This window comes from Centroberyx gerrardi, chromosome 20 (genome assembly GCF_048128805.1).
Source record: "Centroberyx gerrardi isolate f3 chromosome 20, fCenGer3.hap1.cur.20231027, whole genome shotgun sequence".
NCBI lineage: Eukaryota > Metazoa > Chordata > Actinopteri > Beryciformes > Berycidae > Centroberyx > Centroberyx gerrardi.
The window spans coordinates 6,659,192-6,685,874 of NC_136016.1; the positions used below are offsets into that span (position 1 = coordinate 6,659,192).

At 44.9% G+C, this 26,683-nt stretch overlaps 2 protein-coding genes across 4 annotated transcripts in view; one reads left to right on the plus strand and one right to left on the minus strand.

Annotated features, from left to right (window-relative positions):
• baiap2b (BAR/IMD domain containing adaptor protein 2b) overlaps positions 1-18,443 on the plus strand; it is a 64,308-nt gene extending 45,865 nt beyond the window's left edge. For 2 of the 3 annotated variants that reach the window (XM_071907744.2, XM_071907745.2), the window contains 9 exons: positions 1,482-1,634; positions 5,840-6,076; positions 6,953-7,157; positions 7,783-7,984; positions 8,501-8,581; positions 9,045-9,213; positions 10,592-10,629; positions 15,811-15,854; positions 16,336-16,427. In XM_071907744.2, the coding sequence (XP_071763845.2) occupies positions 1,482-1,634; positions 5,840-6,076; positions 6,953-7,157; positions 7,783-7,984; positions 8,501-8,581; positions 9,045-9,213; positions 10,592-10,629; positions 15,811-15,838 (1,113 nt within the window). In that variant the 3' untranslated portion in view covers positions 15,839-15,854; positions 16,336-16,427. Of the gene's footprint in view, positions 1-1,481; positions 1,635-5,839; positions 6,077-6,952; positions 7,158-7,782; positions 7,985-8,500; positions 8,582-9,044; positions 9,214-10,591; positions 10,630-15,810; positions 15,855-16,335 lie in introns of all 3 variants that reach the window. The other variant, XM_078290673.1, reaches the window with a different exon arrangement.
• Positions 18,444-18,625: 182 nt separating this feature from the next.
• aatkb (apoptosis-associated tyrosine kinase b) overlaps positions 18,626-26,683 on the minus strand; it is a 28,454-nt gene continuing 20,396 nt past the window's right edge. Inside the window, exons 11-14 of the mRNA XM_071907840.2 lie at positions 22,735-26,329; positions 22,391-22,520; positions 22,022-22,228; positions 18,626-20,997 (exon numbers count right to left, since the gene is read on the minus strand). Coding sequence (XP_071763941.1) covers positions 20,969-20,997; positions 22,022-22,228; positions 22,391-22,520; positions 22,735-26,329 — 3,961 coding nt within the window. The 3' untranslated portion in view covers positions 18,626-20,968. The remainder of the gene's footprint in view (positions 20,998-22,021; positions 22,229-22,390; positions 22,521-22,734; positions 26,330-26,683) is intronic.

The window sequence follows — 26,683 nt, forward strand, 5'->3', positions numbered from 1 at the left end:
AGTCTGTACAGTGTTAAACATAAATGTCACCATTTGATGGATTGTACCAGATTTAGCTTCGAGCTAATTTTCATCTGCAGTCCCTTGGCAGGTTACAATTGAAAACATACATATAGACAATCCACACAAATACAACACTAACACATACACAACACTAACACATAATTGACACTAGACATTGAAGTGTACAAAATGTAAAAGCCAGTGCAAAGTACATGTACTTTAAAAATCAAGTCAGTTACAGTCTGCAAATTAGTGGTTGTATGTTTGTTTAGCTTTAAGCCAGATTTTTAATTTGGCTTTAAAACTGCTAAAAGAACTGCAACTCTTAATATCAGCCAGAAGTGTGTTGCAAGGATGGATCTAATTCCATGACCAAGTCACCCATCAAATGTCTTTTTTTCCATTTTCTTTTTATTATGTCTCCCCACCAATTTGCTTTTTGCATCTGGAGACAGTTTATCCCTCAGCTGCATTGGTGTTATAACAATGAGCCTGCTACTGACTATTTGTAGGCTGCTCACTTTTTCTGCAAAGAGCCCAGTCATGGTCATTAACACCTTGCAGCTAGACTCTGTCTAGCATTTGGAGAATACCTGCTTCACATTATGAGCTGACACAGATCCTCCCTGTTCAATGAGAATAGTGATTTAGTTGCTGGGTTCAGACTCTATAGGCAATCTTCTGGTGCTTTCAGTTATACCAGTGACCTAAGGGTTAGTTTAGGTTAGCTTTACCCTTGCCTCCGTGCTGCAGAGCTTCTCAAGGTGAGACCTGATGTGGATGAGTGGTTCCACTACGTTGGTGGAGAGATGTACTCTACCATGATTGAAGGACAAAGAGGATTTAGTGGGCTGTGTCGATAAAGGAACAGAGGGTAAATGGGTTTAAAAAAACAGATACGCCGGGAGGGTGAGCGGGTTCCAATGGAAAAGGAAGGCGCTTCAACTGGGCTAATCTGCGGGAAATACAGTAACTCCGTCCCCCATTATCACATAATAGACACTTGCGATCAGACTGTCGGAGGGGCTTGATTTCCTTTGCTGTAATTTATGGTTTTCAGTTGTGATCCGCAGTGGCATTTTCCAAATGCATTGGCGCTCCGTGAATCATTTTCCCATGTCAGTACATCTATTAAACAACTTCTCAGCCTTTTATATGCCATGATTGTGATGGCTGATGTGTGATTCAGCTTGGTGTCGCATAGTTCAATCCTGCATAATTCACCATAGCAAAGTCTAGCCCATTGTCTGCTGCAATCCTTCACAGCTTCCATTGTTAACATGAGCAGTACAAAGTGGTTAAAGCTACTGACGTCACTTTGGCTCATTTCATGCTCAGGGTAAAAGTTTCCCCTTAACAATTTGCAGCATCCTACCCCCCACACCCTCTAACTTTAACCCCATCAGGATAGATGTGATTATGGACATCTATCCACCTGCCGCGTGTTTTCATGCCATCCGCCTCCTTCCTCTCCCCAGTATGTGGAGGCCATCAGCAGCAAGCAGAGCGAGCTGGACAACTACATCGCCGAGGGCTACAAGAACGCTCTGTCCGAGGAGAGGCGGAGGTACTGCTTCCTGGTGGACCGCCAGTGCGCCGTGGCCAAGAACAGCAGCGCCTACCACAGCAAGGTGAGACATGGGACGGCTTTAACCATTAGCATGTTCGCACTGGTTCCTCTGCTCCTGCTGTGCATGTTGGCCGTACACACTGCACACTGCACAGTACACGGTTAACACAGTACCAGGGCTCATGATAGTCACTGGGTACCTGGTGATGTAGTTGGAAAACTCTGCTTACCTCATTGGAAATCACTTTTATTTAAGCTCTTAAAACTAGGGGGCTGTACAGTTGGTGCAGTATAAAACATACTAGGTTAGATTATATTATATTAGATTAAACTTTAATGATCACTGCGGGGAAATTGGGTCTTTTCAGCAGCAGAGAATAGGATATAGATATGAAAAAGGTAAATGGTTACGAATGTAAGATACATTTTATTATCTTATCTTATACACCTTATGTTTTCTTAACTTATAAATAAGATGATAAAAGCAATTAATCACTCCAAAATAATTACAGCAACCAAACGTATTGAAAATGATACAGCACATAAATAGATGGAGAAGATACAGCATCTTCGTCAAGATTTACAGGTTGAAACATAATCAGGTTACAGATGGGAGGAGACATATACAGAAATGTGTCCTGATGTGCAGATATGAATTGTTGATCAGATTTAGAGGTGAAGGTAGCATTTGCACAAAAATATGTACAGAAAGTGCAGATGTTAGTTATCACCTTGTAAAATTTACACACGGAGGTAACATGTACACATAAAAAAGTACTAAAGCAGCCAGGTTGTTGTTGATTTTGTTCCCCTCCTTCCGTACCGAACTGCTGAACCCTCCCTGCCACACCGGCACCCTCTGCAGTCATTCATCCACTGCATCCAGGCAATCGCCTCAAGGGCTCCGCTATCATGCCTTGGCTACTCTCATGCGTCAGTGCAGCCAGGAGATCACTCATCAGGAGCGTTATATTATCCAAGAACTGGATAAGGGAAGCTTTTTCTATTTCCCCCTCTCTCTCTCACTCACTCTCACTCTCTCTCTCTCTCTTTCGGCTGTGTTTGTCCCCGAGCACAGGAGCTGAACGGAGGGAATGTGAAGTGGCAAGAGAAAAGTTGCAGAGAGGTAGAGGTTGAGTGGGTGGGTGGGGGGGGGGGGGGGGGGTGAAGGAGGGGGGGCAGCAGGAGAGAGAATGGCCTACTTCTACAGGAACACTTCGTTCAGACACAGACTCACCGTGTGTGTGGGTGTGTGTGTGTTTGTGTGTGTGAATGTGACAGAAAGAGAGAGAGAGAGAGTGAAAGAGAGATGGAGGTAGAGAGAGAGGTAGACAGAGAGAGAGCGAGAGGCGGTACGCAGTAGGTAGAATACAAACTGTGCTAACATAGAAAAAGAAGAGACAGAGAGAGATGAAATTAGCTTAGAAATTAGTTAGACGGCACTGTATTGTTTGGGAGACAGGATGACACTTCTAGGAAAGAGAAAAAGACAAAGTGAAGGAAGGTGTTCAGTGTTTTATGGTAGGAATGGGAAAGTGTGGGCATCTCTTCAGGGTCTCTCCCTCTCTTTCTTTCTACCTTGTCCACATTGCTCCAAGTATGGCCCATTGGTCAACTTACCTGTTGAGTGATGAGAACATTGACACCAAAATCATCCATGTGTCCCCAGTAGATATATGATGAAACAAAATATGATAAAAAATAACATAGTGTTTTGAACTGCCAGGGACTATTTTCCCTGTTTCCATAGTAAAGAAGTAAAGGTGATGGGCAATGGGAGACTGTATAGTTACAAATCACTGAGCAGCGGATGAATACGTGGCTACTACCTGAAATAGTTCCAAAAATAAACCCTGGCTACATCAACTATATTGAGTTAATGATATTTGATTGTTTTTGAATTTATAATTCTACAGGCCATATAATAAAAACACTAACAACTGCTTATTACTACAAGGTCAGGCTTCTTACTTTGGATAATGCTGCTCACCTTCTATCACTCAACATTAGCCAATGATCTACTGGGGACCCACGGATGATTTTGGTGTCATATGCTCTCATCGCTTAATGGATAAGCTGACCAACGGGCAAATCTCCCAAAAACCTGGCGTGTTCCTTTAAGAAAACAGCTCTCCTGCGCTGTGGCTGATGAGCAGGGAAGGGAAGAGAGAAGGCAGGAACGAAGGAGAAAAAGCCACCATCTGCTAGTGCAGTTTATCATCGCGCTGGTAAACCACACTGACCACCTACGCACTACCTTACCTAGCAGGAAGGGCCAATCGGGGTCACAGTGACTCACGGCTCCCAGCAACAGCCAGACACACTGAAGAACAGTGTGACTGGCGCACACACACACATACATAAGATCAGTGTCACTGATGCACATGCAAGCACGCAGATATGGATACACAGAAACAGATACATCAAATCTCCATCCCAATCCCATTAATCCAGTCATCCGCTGGTAGGAGGACAATATCTAAGCCTGGGCACCATTGTAACTGTAATAATCCTGTATGAATGCCTGGAAAAACACTGGGGGCTAGTTCTCATTTCCTTAGGTACTCGCTTAATAGAGCTCAGACATGGATGCCCCCCTCAGGTTCCAGAAGTATTTTCTCCACACTGCAAAAAAAAATCATTTTAACAAGTCATTTAATCTAATATTGAGTCTTTTTCTCAAAACAAGTGAAATAAACTGCCAATGGGGTGCGATAGTTTCACTTGTTTCCAATGCAAATCAACTCATTTTACAGAATTTTTGTGCCTTGTTTCAAGACACTGACATTTTTGTTTCTAGAAAATTTCTGAAACAAGAGAAAGTTTATTTGGGAACAAGTGGAATGAAGATGGACATTTTTTGCAGTGTATGCTCATAGCCTCTTGTGATAATTCATATTCACCACGCGTTTTTACTGCGTGACAAAGAAATCGCCAGTTCTCATGAAGCAATTACATATATTGACATAGAGATTAGGGTTTCAGCACAAAAACCTATTTCAACCAGAGGGTAATAACTTGATGGTCACTACATTAATGCATGCAACAGTTTCACAGTCTCTGAGAACCAGTGGTTTCTATGACTAACACTAATTATCACCAGAGGGTGTTAAAATAGAGAACATTGTTTTGCCAAAATGTCAAAATTAAGAGGCCAGTGCATGTTGACAGATACAGAGAAACCAAGCTCATATTAATCTGGTACAAATAGAACTATGTGTCAGTCTGTCATGTTCATCTGATTCTCTCTCTTTCCCTTTCTCTCATTTTTGTGTGTGTAATGTTGTGGGTGCACATTTGTTTGCTGTACTTTTTGTGTGTGTGTGTGTGTGCAAATTTCGTTGATCATCCCGCCCACACCCTGATACCTGATGCTCCAGCCCACGTTTACCCAGCGGGGCTAGACAACCTTGAAGCAAGAATGTGTTTATCCACTTTAACAAACCTGATAGAGTTCAAATAACAGTGTGAGCGCTAGATTCTCCTTAGAGCGCCTGTCCGATATCTGTGGCTTCAGGAGTTCTGCCTGTTTCTTCCACTTGCTCGCTTGTTCGCTGACACATGAATGCAAATGAGGAACGTCTTTATGTAATGCTGCTTAGGATTCCGACCGCTCCGCTCTATAATGTATGGAGGAAATGTAAGTCGGGCCCTCCATGCGCCAGTAGAGAGCCTCTCAAATGGAACGTGTGCATTCATAAAGAGGGTTGGTATCTCACTTCCCTCCTCTCATCCCTCGCTTCGTACTTATCTCTCATGCCGCTCCATCTACCTTCCTCCCCTTCTTCCCTCCGGCCTTCTCATCATCCTTTCATTCGTCCATCAGTTATCTTTTCACTCGACCCCCTGACACTTCTGCAGGGCGGGTTTTTGCCAATATGGTTTATGAACCTGGGTCATCTGGTGGAAGAATAGTCGACTGATAACGTTTTTTGAAGCCGATAGCATTTATTTTACGCCAATATTCAATATCTTTAAATTTTATGCCCCAAAAATGACAAGTATTCAGTGTTTCCCCCGAGAATTTTCTTCTTGTCAAGGTGGAAAAGCCTCTGAAGCAGCATTTAGACCATCATGGAACACTAAAACTCTCCATTGAAGCCCATGCTAATGAAGTTCTTTTAGGTGTGTTAGCAGCTCCTTAAGGCAGGATGACTCACCTCACCTGTTCCGCAGTATGGGAAACGCATTTTCTGCCTTTAAATGAAAAATTAATTCTACTCTCCCCCTCTTTCTTCCACTCCTCCACACTCTCTTTCCGTCCAGGGGAAGGAGCTGTTATCCCAGAAGATCCCGGCCTGGCAGCAGGCGTGTGCTGAGCCCAACAAGCTGCCGGACCGCGCCATGCTCCTGGCCCAGCAGATGAGCGGCGCGGGCGGCACCATGGGCCACCCGGGCGCCAAGGGCAGCATGGTCATCTCCGAGCCCATCCCCGGTGCCAAACCCCTGCCCGTCCCCCCAGAGCTGGCCGCCCTCATGGCTAGTGGCGGCATGGGGCAACAGGTTGGTTCCCCTATTACTCTAACATCATTTCATCTGGCCTGACTTTTGTTGCAGTTGTATCTGATAAGAGGTTTTTGGAAACAGCAATGGTGAATGATGTTATCCATTGGCTGATGCAGTTTCACACACACACACACACACACACACACACACACACACACAGATACGCAGGTATGTGTTCTATGCCTCTAACAAGTCCATTAATTAGGACCTGGAGTGTGTGGATGGGTGGTGCCCTCCGGATGTTGCCGGTGCATCATGGGAGCTCTCGACACGTCCTCGGAAAACTCTCGCCGATGCAAATGAAATCGTTAGCGAGCCATGCTAATTAGCGTGTCGCACACAGAGGGGGCTTAAATTCCTTGGGTCCTCCGGCTCTTTTACACCCTGCCTCCTCCCCCCGCAGGGCTGCTTTCTAGTACGCTGAGAAAGAAGCCTTCAAGATTTACATGAAAGAGATCGCCTCGGTTTTCTCTTTTTCTAATTAAAAACTACAGATCCCACGGTGCAGATTCACTGGTGTTTAATGTTCCCTGATTAAAAACACACTTTGAAATTCTTTGCAAGTCTCATCCTCCCAGTAGTCGTATGTTATAGCCATATGTTAATCTATGTATCGATATATCAACGTATACAGAAATGCATCCTGGCAGTCCAGCATTGCCACAAAGGCTTGTTTTTGCTCTAGTGTGTTTATTTGCTCTATTGGACTTGATTGGTCTTTTTGTTAATGAGCATTTCCTGACCTAGATCCACTCTCCACCTTCTTCATTATTATTGATGAGCTGCAGGATGTTACATAACGGCTTTGGGTGATGTGAAAGCGAGGATGTGCGCGTTTTAATTGCCTCTATGCTAATTTCCTCTCCTCCGCAGAGGCTGATGGGAGCGGTGGACGGGGGGATGCCGGTGATGAACGGCACGGCCGGCGCCCACGGAGGAGAGGACTACCAGCAGTGGATGGACGGCAAGGCGGCCCAGGGCAAGGTCTCGCCGCAGACCCAGCGGCACGGAGGGGAGGTGTACTCCAACACCCTGCCTGTGCGCAAGGTCGCCCCGGCCAAGAGCAAGACCACACTGAGTAAGGGCCGACACGATGCCATGACTTTTTATCAGGCCTTTACAGAGGTTTTATCACAGTTAAGGAAGTGTAGTCCTTGAAGACCTGTGTGAATACCCAAAGCTGATCTGAAACCAGCTAAAGGAACTAACAGAATGGACCTTCTCTTTATCTTCCTGGTTGTATTGTATCACTGTCACATGGAGAACTTGCGCACACAGCCTGTGCAGTCTTAATGGAAACAGGCCACAGCAAGCGGGAATAGGAAGAAGTGTGATGTTAAAAAGGGAGGAGGAGAAAGGAGCAGTAAAAATAGGCAGAGGACAGGAACAGGTTTTACAAAAAATGGTATTTAAAATCACACAGGAGAGAGAAATGTTTTGCAACCAGTAAATACCTGCACACTCTGAATTATATGGAGGTACAGTAGCTACACACCCATTCACTTAGCAGCCGTTTTACACCGGTCACCCCACATTAGGTGTTTTATTGGAGAGGTGGAGACTGGAAGTGACAATTTGAAGCCTGTGTGCAATTTGGTGTGATTATTAGTTAACCACGTCTCCTCCCCCTTTCACCCATTCTCCTTCCCTCTCCCTTCTCTCCCTCTTTCTCTCTCTCCTTCGTTTCCTCCATCCACCATCAGCGGAGACCCGCACGCTGCCCAGGTCCAGCTCCATGGCGGCGGGGCTGGAGCGGAACGGGAGAACCCGCGTGCAGGCCATCTTCTCCCACGCGGCCGGGGACAACAGCACCCTGCTCAGCTTCAATGAGGGCGACGTGATCACCCTGCTGGTCCCCGAGGCCCGCGATGGGTGGCACTACGGGGAGAACGAGAAGAACAGGATGTGAGCGCAGCTTATGCTTGCACAGACACAGATGGAGTCGCACATGCACATACTGTACATTTGCACTCACACATGCACATGCTTGTGTTACTATCCTTGTGAGGACCCTCCATTGACTACAGTCATACCCTAATCTTAATCCTCACCACTATAAACCTATCCTTAACCCTTACACTAACCTAATTCTAATTCTAACCTTAATCCTAAAGCCTAACCGTAAATTAGTCCCTTGTCCACTCTTTGGAGGATTTTCCCCATCTTTCTATCCTATTTGAAGAGATTTGGTCCTCATAAGGATAGAGGTAAAAGAACGCACACACACACACACACAGATGGACACACACCACCTGACTCGTCTCTGTGTTTTCATCCAGAGTGGCTTTTGATCAGAATTTGCATAATCATGTCATGTAATTTGTCATAGTTGGCCTGTTGCATTTAGTTTTGATCAGTCTGGATTTGAGGGTGTTTTCCAGCTATTTGTGTTGCTAATGTGTGGTATTCCCCCTCTACCAGGCGTGGCTGGTTTCCCTTCTCCTACACACGGGTGATCGCTGACAGTGACGGCGACTCCATGAGGCAGCTCCGAGTCCACAAGTAGGTGTTCTTTACTCTAGTTTATTGTATGCATCTATGTATATTTGTCATTATCCATTTCATTCTTGGGGGCATATGGATCGGTGTCCGTCTGTTCATTTATTTGTCCGTCCATCACACACAATATCTCAAACACCACTGATTGGATTTTGATGAAACTTGGGGAAATGATGCATCTCACCACTGTGTTCCAGCATTAATATTACACTGATTTGCCCAAGCGGGACACTAAAACTACCAGTCAAAACGACACATTTTTATAACCATTTTTATAATCGGGGAAATATTTCAAAAGGCACAGTCCACTGAGTGACGGCTCCCCTGCAGTTCTCCCTGTCCCACACAATAAACAACCACAACCTGACATATTTGTTACTGATTGGCCCAGAGGGGAACTGCCTCGGGGGGACAACATGTTTACTGTTGCCTTGTTTTCTCTGTGTGTGTGTGTGTGTGTTTCTAGCCTCCACCACGGGAAGAGCAGCAGCACGGGCAACCTTCTAGAGAGGGAAGACATGGCTCTCCCCGTCCCCGACTACAGCATGCACTCCCGTATGGCGGCACAGAGCGCCGCCGCCGCGCACGGCAGACAACAACGCCCCTACAGCGTGGCGGTGCCAGGCTTCTCACAGGTAGGGGGGCCCTGCAAAACAAGCGTGCAAACACACACTGGCACCTGCCCACACGTTCACACATGACACACTGAGCCGTGGCACGAACCCTGGCAAAGACCCGCGTTTCTGTCTCTGTCTCAGAAGCTTCGGAGGTAGCTATTCCCTAAACGCTGCCTGACCTAACTGCAGTTTCACTACTGGTACTCACACTGCACCCAGATATAGCACAGGAAGAACTTTGCTTTGACAGGCTGTCTCTTTCTTTACCAGTACGCCCAGTTCTCTAGTGCCGCTGCACTGCCGAGAACGTTCTGCTACATTAGCTTACATAAACGCAGGGATCAGTTCCCCTCCGCATCACACGTTCTGTATGTGTGTGTGTGTGTGTGTGTGTGTGTGTGTGTGTGCGCGTATGGCGGGCTGAGTCCAAGATGTGACACAGCACAGATTGGAGAAGACTGCCTCTGCGCTCGGCTGCTTCTGTCTCATGAGGGAAGCGCTTCTGACAGGCGTCCTCTGATAACGCAGAGCAGGGGGTTAACCCAGCTGACTGAGAAAGAAGGAGGAGGAGGAGGAGGAGGAGGAGGAGGAGGAGGTGGCCCATGTGCGAGGCTCCTACCTCTCACACGTGGGCAGCGCTTGATTGCTCGGCACAGTCATGTAACACCTTAAATTCTTCATGCCGCTGCTTTCTGCCTCACATCATTCCGGGGGAAAAAAAAAAACACATCTCCGGTGACACACAGGGAGAACTGGGTCTGTCGGCATGAGCATTGGCAGGCTGATTTGCACATGAAAGTGTCAGTGAGGGTTTGGTAAGAACAGACGATCAAAACAAAGACTAATGGGGTATGAACCGGGATAAGAGCTGGTTATGTGGAGGAGGAACCACAGCTCAGAGGTGCGGAAGGGTTCGATTGGTTAACCTGCAGGTTGAATTGCCTAGGGATACACACACACACACACACACGCACACACACACACACACACACACACACACACACACACACACAATGATGACTCATCAGTCAGTACAATCATCATATACATCCACCCACTGTTCAAATGAATATTTACATTTCTCCTCCTTGCATCGAATGACATCATTTCTAGCTTCTGAACTACCTCTAGTCATATATCCTTCTTTATATCTATAAGTCTTTAGTATGACAAGCCTTCAAAGAATACTTCATCTTTACTGTTGACTCACTGCAGTGTCTCCTCTACTGTGTTCCTTTGCTGCCATCTGCTGGCTGCTTCGGTTATGGCAGCCTTACCCGATTCTTTCAAGACAAAGCATTTATTATGATGGTATATGTTCAGTGGTAAATATTTACGATTTATATATGGCTAAATCCATCCGTGTCTAATGGGTGTTATTTTTTTATCTTTACAGCCAGGGGTTGAGGAGTACGAGCCCCGCTTTCCCACAAGGTAAGACCCGGTTTTAACTTACTACAGACAATATTTTTCTTTTCATATTGAAACCATGGTCAGGTTCAACTAAGTTCCAGTTCAATCAATTCAAGTGTTTAGAAAAACAATTTTGCCCAAAAAGATGATTGTATCTTACCTATTGGGACATATTTCACAGTGAATGCTGTGTCATTAGCTTTGCTGATTGGATTTTGAATTGATTGAACTGAAAGATTATTGACTCCAACCCCAGTTGAAACAGCTGGAAATAGACAGAGGTGGGATTGGGATGTCCAGGCCCGCAAACACACTTCTCAGTCCCAACACACAATCAGGAGGACACACCACATTTTTGTTTTGTGTTGTTCTGTGTATCGTTTTTTCAAACATTTTCTTTGTGCTATTTTATGTTGCCGTTCTGTTCTGTTTGCACTTATATTGATTTATATGATATAATAAGTGATAAGATCGTATAATGTGTAGTGGTTACAGGGCCGGCCTTGTGTTTGGTCAGCCGTGCCAAATGGTCCATGTCAACCCATACAGGACCATTTGGAATCATGTTTCTTTTCTAATAGAGTACGTTTTAAGGCATGTTAATTGGTTACCTTGGTTTCTGTGTTAAGCTTAAGTTGAATTAAGTTTGATTAAGTTTCGTTTCGTTATTTTTTTACGAAAAACTCCCACGCTTGCACTCCCGGCTCCTCTCCCCTCAGCCCAGCTAACTGACGCTGCCCTCCATGCACCATGCAACCACAGTAGCGCTTCCACCCGCTTAACTGCACCCACCCACCCACCCAATCCCAATACGCTCACCATGCTTTATGTCCCTTTGTAGCAATTGCTAGAGCAAACACAAAGGCATCCAAATTATAAAGCCATATAATTCATTAAGAATTACCACTATTTGATTGAAGCCACCCATTATATATACAAGAGTCAGCTCAGATCATGCTTTTTGACTGTGGGGGTTTCTGATCATGTGTGGCCTGCGGGGGTAGAAGTGGTTTCTGCCCCCCCATGTCCTGGTTTGTGTTTGCTGCTGTGTCTCCCGGGCCACCCCAGCTGGAAGCCTCTCCCTCTCTCTGTCCGCAGTTCCGCAGAGGGCAAATTGATTTCGACAGTGTGAGGACAGACAGACAAACAGGCACAGACTCAGCCAGCCGCGCAATAGGACAGACACCTCGCTGCCCCTCATCCACCCCCCCACCCCCCCTCCTCCCCCCTCCTTCCCCTCTCCTTCCCCTCATCCTTACTCCTTCTTTCCTTCCCCTCCTCCTCCTGCTTATGGCAATAAACTCTCCCCAAGCCGAGCCACGCAAGGAAAAGGCTTGGGTCTGTATCTTTTTTTCTCCCCAAATCCCGCCCCCCCACCCCTCTCTGTCACAACCCTCCTCCCACCCTCCTCCACCCACCCCCACCCCCCCCACTCTTGCCCTGTGCTTTCTAACTGGGCAGTAGCCACTTGGCGAAGCCTTTGGTGCAGAGCCGTGCCAAGCCAAACCAGACTAAAAAGGACTGCGTGCCATCCTTATTAAAAATCAATGGAAACGGACATTTTCTCTGAGGAAAATGTATCTTTTGCTTGTCTTTCATGCATGTACATGTCTTTTATATCGACGGAGGGGTTATCCCCCCCCCCCCAGCGAATAAACAACTGATTTTAACAAACGTCAGCGCTCTCCATCAGAATGAAGATGTAAAGGATTTGTATATCGGAGTGTAAATTTAAATATGTTGATCCCAAAGAGGATTTCATAATGTAAATATGATATTACAATCAATACTTTTACTGGGTCTTACAGTATACTACAATAATTTTACCTTTTCATGCTGTGAGGTTTTGATAATCCCTGTATCCCTCTGAAACAAGAGGCTATGTATCACGTGTAGTGAACAGCTAATGTAAATGTTTTAACTTATGGAACGGAGCCAGTCATTATCAAAGGTGACAAGAATGTTTACTGTACATAAATGTGCCATACAGGAGTGCTTGTCATACAGTATCTATGATCGGTTTATAAAAAAAGCACCTTATGAAAGTAATAGTCCGTATTTCTGTGACTTTCTGTAAACACTTATACTATTATCAATATAGGCCTTTGAACTTGTTCTCCAATATCCGGCATCTTTACAGACGGGCAGTGTGCCAGACACACAAACCCAGGTGCTTGACTATCTATTGTGGTGTCTGAATATCTTACCAAGGCTGAATGGGGACAACCAACCCTCATCCCTTAGAGAGATGCAACGCTCTGAGTCGGGTGTAACTACCGTTCATGCATGAAAGAAAAGACAATTGGTACGGCTGCTTCCCTCAAACCCTCCCTCAGTACGGACGCATGGTGCTACAGGACACGGTTTCATTCTCACCCACTTTAACTCTTTTTCTACATTAGCACATCATATAGTGCCTCTAGCTGTGGAGTAAAAAACGAAATCACACGATCTGACACTAACATGAATAATCTATGTTTTAACATCAAATTGAAGACTTGTACATACTGAAATTCTTGTCAATAACAGAGAGACGCTGTTGGACTTTAGGCCAAAGTTTCAGCACAGCGCTTGATGTGGTGATAATGGAATTTGGGTCAGTGACTTTTACAGCGGCATTTACATTTTGCCGCATTTATCTTATTGGCACAGCTTCTCACGAGTGTCTCTGCAACCTTGAAAGGGAGAGGGGTTAATTTGATGTTGGAACTTCATTCAGCCTTCTTGTACTATTGTCTTTGCAATAAAAGGCTTGATTTAAAAAAACAACAACGAGTAAAGCATCATGTTTGGGGGATGAAAGAACTGTCTGTCTCTCTCTCTCTCTGTGTGTGCCAAATAAAGACGCTGGTCTGCTTGTCTGTATGTCAGTCCAGTTAGTGCCTGTCTATACTAACCACTGTCCTGCTGTCGAGATCTGATGTAGCTGTTCTGTCCTCTTTACTTATACTGTACCACAAGGGACTGGTCATTACCGCGCTGTCGTTCTTTTTAAATCTGACAAGGTTTCACTGAAATTCATCCTGAATACTGAAATTTTGCCAAAGGGAGGAAGTGACAATTTGAAACAGTACACCTCTGTCATGCTACCTACTCTGCAAAAATATCCATCTTTACAAGTCATTTAATCTTAATCTTAGTCATTTAAGTCTTAAAATCTTAGTTTTTCTTAAAACAAGTGAAAAAAAACTGCACAGTGTAATTTTGTTGATACTAGTGGATCTGCCTTATTCTGTCTCGAAACTTTTGTTTTTTTCACTTGCTTTAAGAAAAAGATTTCAAGACATAATATGAAATCAATGACTTTAAGATGGACTTTTTTTGCATTGTAGAAATGGTGTCCTTGCTGCACATGTCTGCTGTCTCTCTTGCTCTCTTCTCCCTCTCTGTTATGTGTGACCTTAACACCCGTCTTCCCCCCAGCTTTGCCAACCCCCCTTTTCCATCTCTGTTTTGATGAATTTAGAGACAAAAGTCGAGTGCAAACGACTGGAAGCTGCCAGTGTTTCTTCTTTCTCCACTAGAATAAGCCCAAGGTATGACTGCCATCGCTGCAGAGATAGCGCACCAACCGTCCGTGGCCAAATAACTCCTATTTCTATATATTGATTTATGTGCTTTTATTTTGGAAGTTTTTTTGTTATGGAAGAAGAACAGAAATCCAAATACTGTACGGAGAATGTATGGATATGCATGCTTTGGGGGCACCAAAACAGTGTAATGTTGAACATGGATGACCTCAAATGTATGGTGCATTTCTACTCTAAAAAAAAAAAAAAAAGAAGCTGAATAAATGTATTCAGTTGGAAGGTTTTGGTTGTTTCTGTACGTGTATATTCATCCAGAAGGCCTTTGCATCTCAAGGGACTACTGGGAAGAAGTCAGCCTTTGAAATGAGGTGTTTTTTTTAATGAAAGGAGTTGTTAATTTGTCTCTAAATTAATCTTCAAAGGGCAACGTTGTTTGCTTCTGCTTCTTTATTAGCTTGTAAAACTAATTATCTTGGCTTAGAAGAATCTACAGCAGTTGAGCAAAGATGCTTTGGGTGCAAAATAAACATGGATACTCACAGCGCTCATTTAATCGCTTAATTTGAAGCCTGTTTTATGCTAGAATAAAATGCTTATATCATACTTTATTGGCTTTTGTTTGCTTGTTTCACCACATCTGAACTGAAAAAAAGAGTATGCCTTTCTCAAAGCTAGACCACATAATCACTCCGTAGTTCTCGTCCTCTTGCTTACGCATCAAACAGTGGCTCCTCTTACACATTTGGTGTCGCCTCTCATGCCGGCGTCTCTGGACCCAGGATGGTTATCATCATAACCTCTCACTGGCCTTGTTGCATGTACAGTGTGTGCGTACTGTGTATAATAGTAGTTATACTGCATCCTACCCCGCCCTGACCTGCCATACACACCCACTGGCCTGCTCCTCCTGCTGCTAGCAAACATAAAGGTACCTTTTTCAACTCAACTGTGTGTGTGTGCGTGTGTGTGCGTGTGTGTGTGTGTCCTATCTATCCATTTTACTATTGTCTGTTTTTCTATAACGCTACCTGTGTTTGTGTGGTTTTGCACTCTGAGTTCACTGTGTCCCGGTCTCTATGCCTGTCTGTGTGCCTGCCTGTTGTAATTTGTGTTTTGTTTTCTTTGTTTTGTCTTCTGAAGTCGATGTATTTGGGGTATAATAAGTTACATGTTGATAAGTTACAGCAATGGAGAGTTACTAATGAATCAAGGTATATTTTACAGTCTGTGTTTTTATGCACATCTTTATGATGCTACATGTAGCATTTTATCATCAATAAATCATTACCACATTCATTTTGAGGCATTGGTATAATTACCATAAACATGCGAGACCATCACAGAGAAGATGGGCATTTTACTGCAGTGTGCCACCGGGTCAGATTTCATGGGAAATCTGCTGGATTACATTTATTTACGGTAATTAAGCCAAGGTATCACAATTAATTGGACAGTGATATATTGATGTTTAAAAATGCTACAAGTAGCACCTTTTATAATGCTAACTTTGTATTAATAATAATGAAATATGCATACTGTATAATGTAAAGCCATGTAAGAACATATAGTAATTGTTATATTGAGCTCTGCATCATACCACAATATGTACCACTTGGTGCTTCCTTGAGAAGAGCCTGAATGTTGACCCTGCAGGACTGTCTTTACCTTCCAGTACAGGGCCAGAGTATGCCCGCTTTTGAGTGACCAAGACCCATCGTAAGTGACTGGACTGCTTCAGCCAGTGTCTTCCTCTCGCTCTGTCTTTCATTACCACCTATAAACTACTTCATGCTCATCGGCTGTGGGTTTCATGGACTGCGTCTTTGCTTGTTTTCATCACTGGGTTTTTTGCACAGCTGCCATTCATGATAATGCGATGTGATGGCATCCTGACCCTGGGCCTCCCCGACTAACCATGGGCTGTCATTGGTTGGACATTCCAGGAAATACATGTTGCATGTTTGAGCATCATAAACATATCAAGCTCACGTCCCCGTCCCCCCCCCCCCCCCTTTTTTTTTTTGCATGAGTCATCAGACTTTTATTTATTTCACTGCTTTTGTGCACCGTTGCTGAAAAAGACCACAATCCTGTTCTTGCCTTGATCTTTTTTTTGATAATTTTATGCATGATATCTAATTCATCAAATTAAAAAAATGAAGTCGTTCACCCTTATTTGTTGTTTACTTCTTCCCAGCACCAATCCACCCATTGAGCCAGCTGTGGAGGCCCCAGGCATGCCGCCCGTCTCTGATGACGACCAGCCGGATGAAGTCCACTACGACTCGGTGGAGAAAGCCTCGCCCCCCCCTGGGCTTTACTGAACCGCCCCCCCCCCTGCCATTACTAGCTGTAGGTGGATTACCGGTGCTGGTGCTTCCCGATCACAACTACCACCGCACCCTCTCCCTTCAGCCACGAGAGCTTTGAATCAACCACAATACTACCGTAGTGCTACTATACAATAAGAACTTCAATATGACCAGCAGTGAACTGTACCACAGCAATTCACGATGACAATAACTTCTGTATGAGATGAGATAATGTAAATAAAAGCTATATTTGATTTATATTTGATCTTCTAGGATGACAAGCACACTGCCGAACAGTAAACTAAATCTGGCTTTGCTCTTGATTGTTTCCCATTGAATTGTATGTAAAGGCATGGATTCACAGGGCAACTTTTTGGGGTAACAGTTATGGGTGACATAATAATAACATAGGAGGATTTTGTGGCCAGAAAACTTTTGAATAGATTTTGGACTGTGTGGCTCACTTGCTGGGAGTGTTGCCCATTTACGTTGCCCAGAATATTGCTTAGTATATCACCACCCTAAGACTGATTACTGGCTTCTCATCTAGACTCTGAGATCTCCAGCCTGCCTGAGGTGAAGCTAGACTACATGTGCTTTGAAAAGCTAGCTCTCTGCCCCTACCTTGTCAATAAAAGGGCTTTACCATTGGTAAGCTATACGCATCCCTTCAGGTGTTTCACTTATTAGCCTCACTTGTTAGCATTGCCTTCTCACCTGGCATGCACTATAACCTCTATAATGTTGGGACTGGCTGGCAAAGGACTGATGGAAGTGCGACGTCCAACACTGTCATTCGCACCCAGAAAACAGAAAAGGCCGTTGCTCGTCTGAACCGAGATGGTTTCACAGGATAATCTCAAGCACAACAACAGAGACGTTTCAGCAGACCGCGGAGATAACCGATGTACTGACTAGCCAGAGAAATCTACAGCATCTTTGGAATAGATTTGGACTGAATGATAGCATCCAAGTATTAAGCACACTACTCATAGTACTGTATCTTCAATTAATTGTGTATTTGCAGAAACTCTGATGTTATTACTAAATATTACTTAAAAACGCTGCACTTAATCAAATCTGCAGCAGTTGTTTGTAACAAATGATATACTGTACTGGTTCTGAAAATGTCATTATTTGATTAATGTTTGATTAATATTGTTCGTAGTGAACAAGGGATTTCTAAGATCTTGTACTTAAAGCAACACTTCATACAGAGAAACATTCAATTACACAATCGACCAATGAAAAGCTTTGTGTGATTGCATATTGTCTACTATAACTTTAAGATAACTGAGGTCTGTGATGCAGGAGATGGACGAGTGATCAGGGTTAGACCGATATATATCAGTTTGCCGATATATTGGGCTGATATTGGCCTTTCAGTAAAAAGCCAATGTTTCCCCCTGATGATAGGATGTAGATGAGGATCTGACAGCTTCAGGAGTGTCAGTCTATAAAACCTGCAGTGAAACCTGCCTCACCCTGCCTTAAGGAGCTGCTAACCCACCTAAAAGAATTTCATTATTGTGGCTTTTATTGGAGACTTTTAGTGTCCCATGATGATCCAAATGCTGTTTCAGAGGATTTTCCACCCTGACAAGACTAAAATTCTGGGGGAAGCACTGACCTTGTAAAATATCGGCAACTTAAAAAATATCGGTATTGGTGTCTGTATCGGCCTTCAAAATCCCATATCGGTCAAACCCTACAAGTGACAGATGAGAAATAAAAAAATAGGCACTGTTGTCTGTCTAAATGGGTTATTGCAAATGTGATAACTGAGAGTCAAGATAAAAGCTGGCAATTTAACTGTATCATTATGTAATGTGATGGCATACACAGTCTGTTTTTCAATCAATTTTGAAAATAAAGAATCAAGTATTTACCCATACTTTATATGTCCTGTATATACAGTAAGCTTATATGTAAACAAGAATATACACAAGAGATTTTCCAAATGTATTTTCTATGATTTTATATTTGTATTTGCTTCTCATCAAATTCCCATGTGTACTGTATGTAAATGTAACTATAATTTAGAGGCAGCCATGATTATATCAAATAAAGCAATTATGCCAGAATCATATTAGAGTACAATTCAGTTTCTCTCTTCATGTGAACATAGTCACAGAAAACACATACAAAAGGTCAAAAGACTTATTAGATGTGTAAAACAGACTTTATTTATATTTGATAGAAGGTACAGAAAGTAATGATGTGACCAAGTCAGTGTGGGGGCACATATTACTAACAGTATCCCTAACTAAAACTACTCCTGCTCGTTTTCACGACCAGTACAAGGCCAAAGCTGCTGCCATATGTCTCCCTCCTCTCACCATTTTGGGGTAAAAACAATACCTACTGTACCCGCCATGTTCCCGTTTGCCCCCGGGCCACACATCAACATCTCTTTGGCAACAACAAACATAAGAGATATCTTCTTTTTACCCTCTCTCTTCCACAGGTACGCCAATACTCTTTAAAAGTCTTTTTGTCGAGATACAAAAATATTACGGACAGCTGTCTAGATGGTTCTATGCTAAACTATTACAGAATATTAAAGCCTTCGGAGGCAAACGAACACTTAGAAGACACTACATGTCGATCAGAGAGAGCTTTTTAAAGGTGGCACCCTGGTCTTCGAGGCTCCAGAGCCTACAGTGGTGCAGTAGGATACAGTGAGTGCCGTGGAATAGCAGCCGACCAATCTCTACTCAGCAGCCTCCCCTTCACTTCCTCACACTTACATACACAGAAAGCAAAGGGTGATAACATTTCAAGATCATGGTATCAGCCAACGATCACCTCTCAACCAGCTGAACAGACAGGTTAGGCTAACACTGAACAATGTAGTTGACTTGAATCAAACCTACGAGGCTCAACGGGTTTTTCCTATTTATCATCCAAGCATTTAAGCGCTATAAAATGATACTCTGTTACTGTTTCGATGTGTAGCTCAAACTCGTTTTTCTTTTTTGTAAATAAACCAAATTTGTAAAGGAGATTTTTTAAAATCTGAAAATGTACATGTGTCAACTTCTAATGCTGGAATCATAGTACAAAACAGCTCCAAACAAGCTCAGTGTAGCCAATATACAGCAGGTGACAGAATGCAAAGTAAGGGCAGGCAGTTGTTCTTATTTCTGTTACAAACAGATAAATATGATAGAAATGGACAGAAGCTGAGAAATACTGGGTGTACAGTGTGCTGACTTACACACGCATAAGCACATGTGGGTTCGGACTAATCTCTTTGTAGTCAAAAACACTATTTAACAGACTTTTCAAACTATTGTGCAGATATGTACTTTACTGTGCCGGACCTCATCACTCCTTGGGAACTAGATTGTATATGTATTAGTCCAAATACGTCTCACCTTCCTGCCAGTTTGGCTCAATAGTATGAAAAGGGCTTTCCATTGCCATTTATGCCTGTCTACCCTCGAAAAAAAAGCAAAAATCAATTCCCTTTTGTCCCTTAGAAATAGCTTCAGATAGATACTGTTTATAGTAACTTGAAACCATGCATTGCTATACTTGACACACCTGTCAAACCTTTAATAAGAGTTAAATCTTAAATCACCTCTTAGAGCCGCTAAGGGATCTTCTATAGCGACAATGTTGTGCTAGATGTTTTAGAGTGTACAGCAAAGACTGGTTGGTAGTGATGGTGATGCTGGCACTCAATTTGGTAGAAAGCATATGAGCCATATATATTCATGTAAAACAGTACAGTAGCGGTCCTGATAGAAAAAAAAACACTTATAGAATCACAAAACGAACTGTCCGGGTTAGATGAGCTGTTTTCACAAAGACAGCCATACTATAACCAGACAGTAGCCATAAGACTTCCCTTTGCTTTTTTCTTTGATGCTTAGGTGTCCTTTTTTTCCTGAATGGACCCAAATATTAACATTATATTACTTGTGATACCTCAAGGATTCCCATTGATATTCGTTATGACAAGTAAAGCAATTTCCTCAAAAGTATGAAGTCCCTGGAGCTGTACAGTCTTGTTCAAAGCACAGATCCTTTGTTGAAAAACCAAAGGTCCAGTTGTACCCTTTCACTCAGTATGCACTCACTCAGTATGCACAATGAATTAACTGTCCTATTTGTAAGCCATGCTGGTTCCATACTCTCATGAATACTCTCCGTCATAAATGAAAGGTGAATATGGTGGCAAACTTGTGATGCTTTCCAAACGTCTTTTCCTCGATTTCTGTCTTTTTGTTTCCGAAAATATGCAGAATTCCCCTGCTTTCGTAAATTCTTTACAACATACATATATATTATTATTCTGTAAATTGTATATATTACCATACTCTTTTATATATTCTAAACGGATTAGGTCGCTCCTACATTGTGGTGAGGAGGAGCTTTGAAAAGTGTCCATAGACGGTAAGAGGCACTGTCTTGTGAGTGTTTCTAAAACCTGACGTTCAAAAATAAATCAGAAGTCATGCTAGTAGGCCGAGTTGTTGTCACAGGGTGGCAGTAGATCTCCATAGTTCATTACTCCTTGTCCCCGTCCTCACTGCTCCCTGCAGAAGACACAATAAGGCAAACAGGCTGTTACTTTCCAGTGAGGTCCTCCTTCCTGATTATTTATATGAAATTTGTGTAGAAAGTGTATTATCTCATAGTGTAGTATGCCTTACTATAGTATAACATGTCATGGCATAGGCTTGTATATTATATTAGTCTGTGGCAATATGTGATGGCCAACAATTACAGCTTAAAAGGATCAGCAATTAATCAGAAGTCCAGGCCTTGTGTGCTCAAGCCCCACTAGGCGTAATGATATTTTGAGATCCAACACTAACAGGAAACTGAAATGACCTCAGACAAGCAAAGTCATCATTAGACTCATTAGCTCAGAGGAATACACAGTTACACAAAGTCTTGGAGTTGTGTAAATCTGCAAAGATAAATCTACAGTAGTTGTGTTTAGAGAGACAGCATCCAGAGGAATGAAGAGCTCCAAGAGAATGAGCTCTGAACACTAAGCATCAACTCGTTGACTACGCTATAACACTGATGCTAGACTTTAGTTTTAAAAATAGACAGCCAGAATCCTGCGGAAAGGCCGAAAAGCTCTCAGGGAACAAGTTCACAAGAAATGAGAGTTAGTGGCTCTCTAGGCTAAGTGGCCACATGAAGGCAAGAATTTATGTGTTCAATCCTGGTTTCCACTCTTAACTTCCCAGAATGTGCTGAAAGCCAACATCCGCAGGAAATATTAAAAAGCTGTAAGAGAAATGTCCTCTAGTGCAAAGGGTATGAATTGAAAACATTCCATATTTGCAGATATTATTATATTAAAGGGCCCACTTATCTCTAGACAAAGAGGATGTCACTCAGCAGCACTTTTTTATTACTTCACTTGAGAAAAAATATTTTTCACTCTATGCTATGAAAGGAGACACCTAAACTTTTGCCTTTTCTTTCCTGTTAAGGCTAAAAAAATTCAGATGCGACCATTCAGTCACAAGTTGGTTAGCCACATATTATCAGAAAATTCAATTTTTTTAGGTGTGTGAGACTGTTAGAGACCAGTCGACCCACCTCCTGCCGAGTCCATATCAGAGTCGGACACGTGTGTGATGGAGAAGCGGGAAACGTTGGAGGGCGAGACGGTGAAGCGGGAGTACTGCACGGCTGGTTTGGGCTCTGGGGCCTTGGGGGTGGAGCGGGGTGGAGGGGAGTCAGACGCCATCTTGGATGTTGGCAGAGGGAGCAGGGGGAAGTCGTCCTCCCACTCGTACCCTGCACCTGAGACAAGAGGAAAGAAATTAGAGAAGGATTTCATGCTCATTTAGCTAATGATAAATCTTTTGCTCACAAAACATGAGTTTTCTGGATGCTAAAACCACTAGACCAACCATTTCTTTCAATTACATCTATTTATTCAGCACAGTTTAGTTCTGTACTTACTCTCCTCTGAGATGTTCCCATCTGAGGAGTCATCTGAGGCATTAACCTTTTCTTGGGGTTTGCTCCGTGAACTTTGACCCTCTGCTCCTGAAGGGAAGCCATGCTCAGCCAGCTCTTTAGTAGGGCTTTCCTAGTGGCAGTAAAGTTGAGAAAAGCATAGCGGTTATTAGGGAATTATAAGAGTATTACTTTGTTAGAGTTTTAATTGGAGAAAGATAAGGGTGAAGACTTATCAAACCTGGAAGGTGAATCAGATGAAATTATGTGAAACCATTCTCAGTTTTGGCGATGCCTGGGCCTTGCATAAAAAGTCTATATGAGGATAATCTCTCTTTGCCACTCACCTGATCGAACAGATAGACGGTGACATCATCGAAGAAGGACACCACTTTCTTCTTGCGGTCCAGCTCGTCCTCCAGGCTCTCTGACGTAAGCAGGGTGGGCATCTTGAGGAGGCTGCGCAGGTTGTGGGCGTCACTGTTGTCACTCACCACGATGGGCACCGGGTGGCACTCGTCCTCGCTCTCCTCGCCTCCGCTCTGTTCCTGCACGCTGTAGGTCCGCAGCTCCTCATCCGATTCTTCACTGTCATCCGAGTCGCCGTCCTCCTCGTCCGCCTCCTCCCCGTCGGCGGGAGACACCCGGCCCTCCATCGCGGGGAGGGGAGGCGGAGGGGTGGAGGGAGGCGGAGGAGAGGAGGATGAAAACCGTCTGGTGTTTGCTGTGTGTTGCAAGGCCACCTCATCTTTCGGTAAGGTGGGTGAAATTTCACCAGATACCCCCGATGACCTGCTTTGAATTGTCTTGATTGCTGACTCTTCTGTTGTTTCTAAACCTTGAGTGGAGTCTTTCTTGTCCTCCGCTTCCTCCTCCTCTACCTTCACTCCAGAGGTACAATCTCCATTCAGAGCACCAAGAGCTTCCTCCATGGCCCCCACCACCTCTGCGGCCCAGTCTCCCAGGGATGAGCTCTCTTCCTGGGATGGCCATTCGTCCAGCCCCACATCAGCTGTGGAGGTAGAGTCAGAGGGCTCCACAGTCAGTTCCAGTCCCTCATCCTGGCCACAGTCCTCTGTCAGGTGTGCCTCCATCTCTGGTGGAGGGGACGAGGACGCTGTTACTGCAGTAGGCATGTGTTTCATTTCAAGTTCAATGTCTTTGTTCTCCTCCAGAAGAGCTTCACTGTCCTCTTCGTCCTCCTCCTCTTCCTTCTTCCTTTTCTCACCCTTCTTTTCTGTCACGCACTGTTCCTCGCCAACATTTTCCTCATCTCTTGCTTTCTCAGGCTGTTCGTCCCCTTCATCCCTGGACAACCTCTCATTCTCATAGTCCGAGAAGTAGGCAGAGTCTCTGTATGGGTTCTTATCGCTGAGCGGTAAAAGAACATGGTCTCCGGTCTGTGAGTCTGCTACGGCCAAATCTTCACCCAGTGATGGTTCATTCTCTTCAGGCACTGCCTCAGCCTCCACATCCTGCTCCTCCACCTCCTGCTCCTCCACCTCCTCCACCTCCTCCTCCTCCTCCAGGCTAGTATCGAGGGTAGGCTTCCCCACGGTTTGGTCACGGGGCTCATGAGGCTCCTTGGGGACAAACTCAGGGCTTTCATTGTTTTCTGTGTCATAGCCACTGTCCATGGCTTTAGGTGAACTGGAAGGGTGGGAGGATGCAGGGCTGAAACCTTCGCAAGACCCAGCCACAGACGGTAGATCCATGGAGTCCATGGAATCAGGGGTTCCTACCTGCTTCTGCAGTGACTTAAAGGCAGGAGAGGCATTCAGCTCACTGGACTCATCAGCAAAGATTCCTGAGGTAACATCAGTGATGTCATCTGTGATGTCATCATCCTCATCATCATCGCTGCAGTCGAGGATGTCAGCTAGGCTGACGCTGGAGCAGCCTCGGTCCACGCCGCTGTCCACAGTATGACTCAACTCTGACTCCGGCTCTGTGAGGGCCACCATCACATGCATATTGTCTGTGGGGGGTGGAGTGCTTTTAGTCATTGTCAGTATCACCTCTTCTAGTTTAGGCTCTATCAGGTTTTGCATGATTAGATCTTCCTTGATGAGATCTTCCTTCTTCTCTTTGCATGGGGTATCGTCTATTGTAAGGTCAACATACTGCTCTGCGCTGCCTAGGATGGGTGTATCAGTCTTTATCAAGGCAGGTTTGGCTACAATGGGACCCCCTGGAGCAGGTGATAGATTGACCGACTCTTCATTTCTTGGGATGTCAATGACCTTATCTCTGACGTAGTTGTTGTGGCTGTAGTTTCTCACCAGCAAGCCAGTGAGGGGGTCGACAAAGTGTGAGTGGCAGCACTCCCCAGGCACCGACACCTGAGTCTCCCCCTCATGGCACAGGTAGACGTAGGCATTGCAGTTGTCCGAGGGAACCATTGCGTGGTGTTTACTCAAACTAAGGCAGGTGCTGTTGTCTTTGGCCTGGTGGGGCTCAAGGTAGTCAATGGGTTTGGGTAGAGAGTGGAAGGCCAGGCTGTGTTCCTCTGGCCAGGTATCTTCAATGTCTGTACTGGGCATTGTGTAGTGGAAATCTACATAAGCATCCTGTCTGCAGCTATGGCTCGCTCGTCTGTGGTGGCCCAGACTGCTGTGGCTGTGTTTTGAGGGCCATGTGTTGCAGCTGTGCCTCTCAATAAATATGTCCTCCTCCTCTTCCTCCTCTGAATCACTGTCTCTGTGTCCAATGAAGAGCGCTCCCTCTGTCTCTATGTTGATGCTGACAGAGTGACTGTTGTGCCTGGCATGGCTGGGCATGGTCTTCCTCAGGGAGCCCATCATGTCGTAGTAGCCCCCAGTCACGTTCTTCCCTATGATGGAGCTCTGGCTGGTGTCCAGGTATGGGTCTCTGTAGGCTTGTTGAGGCGGGCTGTTGACGGAGGGGGATATGCCCAGCGGGTTCTCCAACTCTCCCAGGGCCTGACGCAGGCTCCGTGACCCCCAGCTTTCCTGATGGGGCTCACAAGGGGGCTCCCCTCCTATCAGGTAGTGGTGCTCTATGCCCATAGGGGGCGAGTGTTCATAGTAGTAACCCCCGTCTCGATCCTTATAGGACACATAGTGACCGGACTCCCAGGGTCTCAGGGGGCTGCTGTCCGATATTTGCCCCAAAAGAGGCTCCATCGTCAGGGAGATTGCAGGGCTTGAGTCGTGCGAGTCGTACAAGTCTGATTTATGGATGTCCGCTGACCAATAGGAGCCCAGGTTCTTAGCCTGTGACGGGCAGGCCATGCACTCCCCCGAGTCAGCACTTCCAGTCAGGAAACTTCCACTGCTGCCCTGGTAGTCTGGGCTGTAGGAGCACATGGTATAGTCCAGGTCAATGTTACAGTCTACTGGCTCCTCGATTCGGATGTAGTATTCACTGCTTACCGAGGGGCTATGGGCACTGAGGACAGGAACCACCCCTGGAGCGTGGAGCTGTTTGGGTTGGTAGTAAGAAGGAGAGACCCCCAGACTGAGGCCCTCCATGGGGCAGCCTCCCACTATGCCCCCTGGTGGGTAAAACGCATCCTGGCAATGGTGATTGACCTGACCCAAGGTACCAGAGGAGGCCGAGGCTCTGTAAGGCTGCTCTGCCCTTGCTTGCTCCCACTTGTACTCAAAGTTCAGGCCGTGGCTGGTCTCGGTGATGGTCAGTATGTCATCCCCGGATTCTGAGTGGTAGCCATCACCGGTTGAGAACTGCTCGAGGAGAGGGAAGGAGGAGGAGGTCGATGAGTGGTGGTCTAGTGGCATGGCGGAGGAGGGACGGTGGCCGTTGTGTCCAGCGTTGGGACGCAGGGAGTTCCAGCGCCTTTCGAAGTCCTCCTCAGCCTCACTGGCTCCCTTGGCACACAGGTAGCTGAGCAGTAAGTGGACTTCTTCTGCATTGGGCCTCTGATCAGGCTGGAGCCAGCAGAACTGCATCACCTCATACCTACGGACCCACAGACACACACACACACACACACACACACACACACACACACACACACACACACACAGAAAGACAGAAAGTCAAATACACAAGACACAATAAACCTGCAAGTTGTTACAAGGTGCAACAAAAGGGCTCAGTGGAAGAAAAAAATGGAAAACCAGCAGGATTTGCATATTTATTAGAATCTGTAGAGGAAATGAGAATCCACTCATCCTGGGAGAGATGGGTTTTAATTGTATTTCCCATCTCCCGGGGTAGTGCGGACCCATTTGGTCTTTCATACACCATCACATCATTAATATTGGACTCAGGGGCGGTGTTTGTCTCAACCGTCTAGGAGGAAAGAGCATG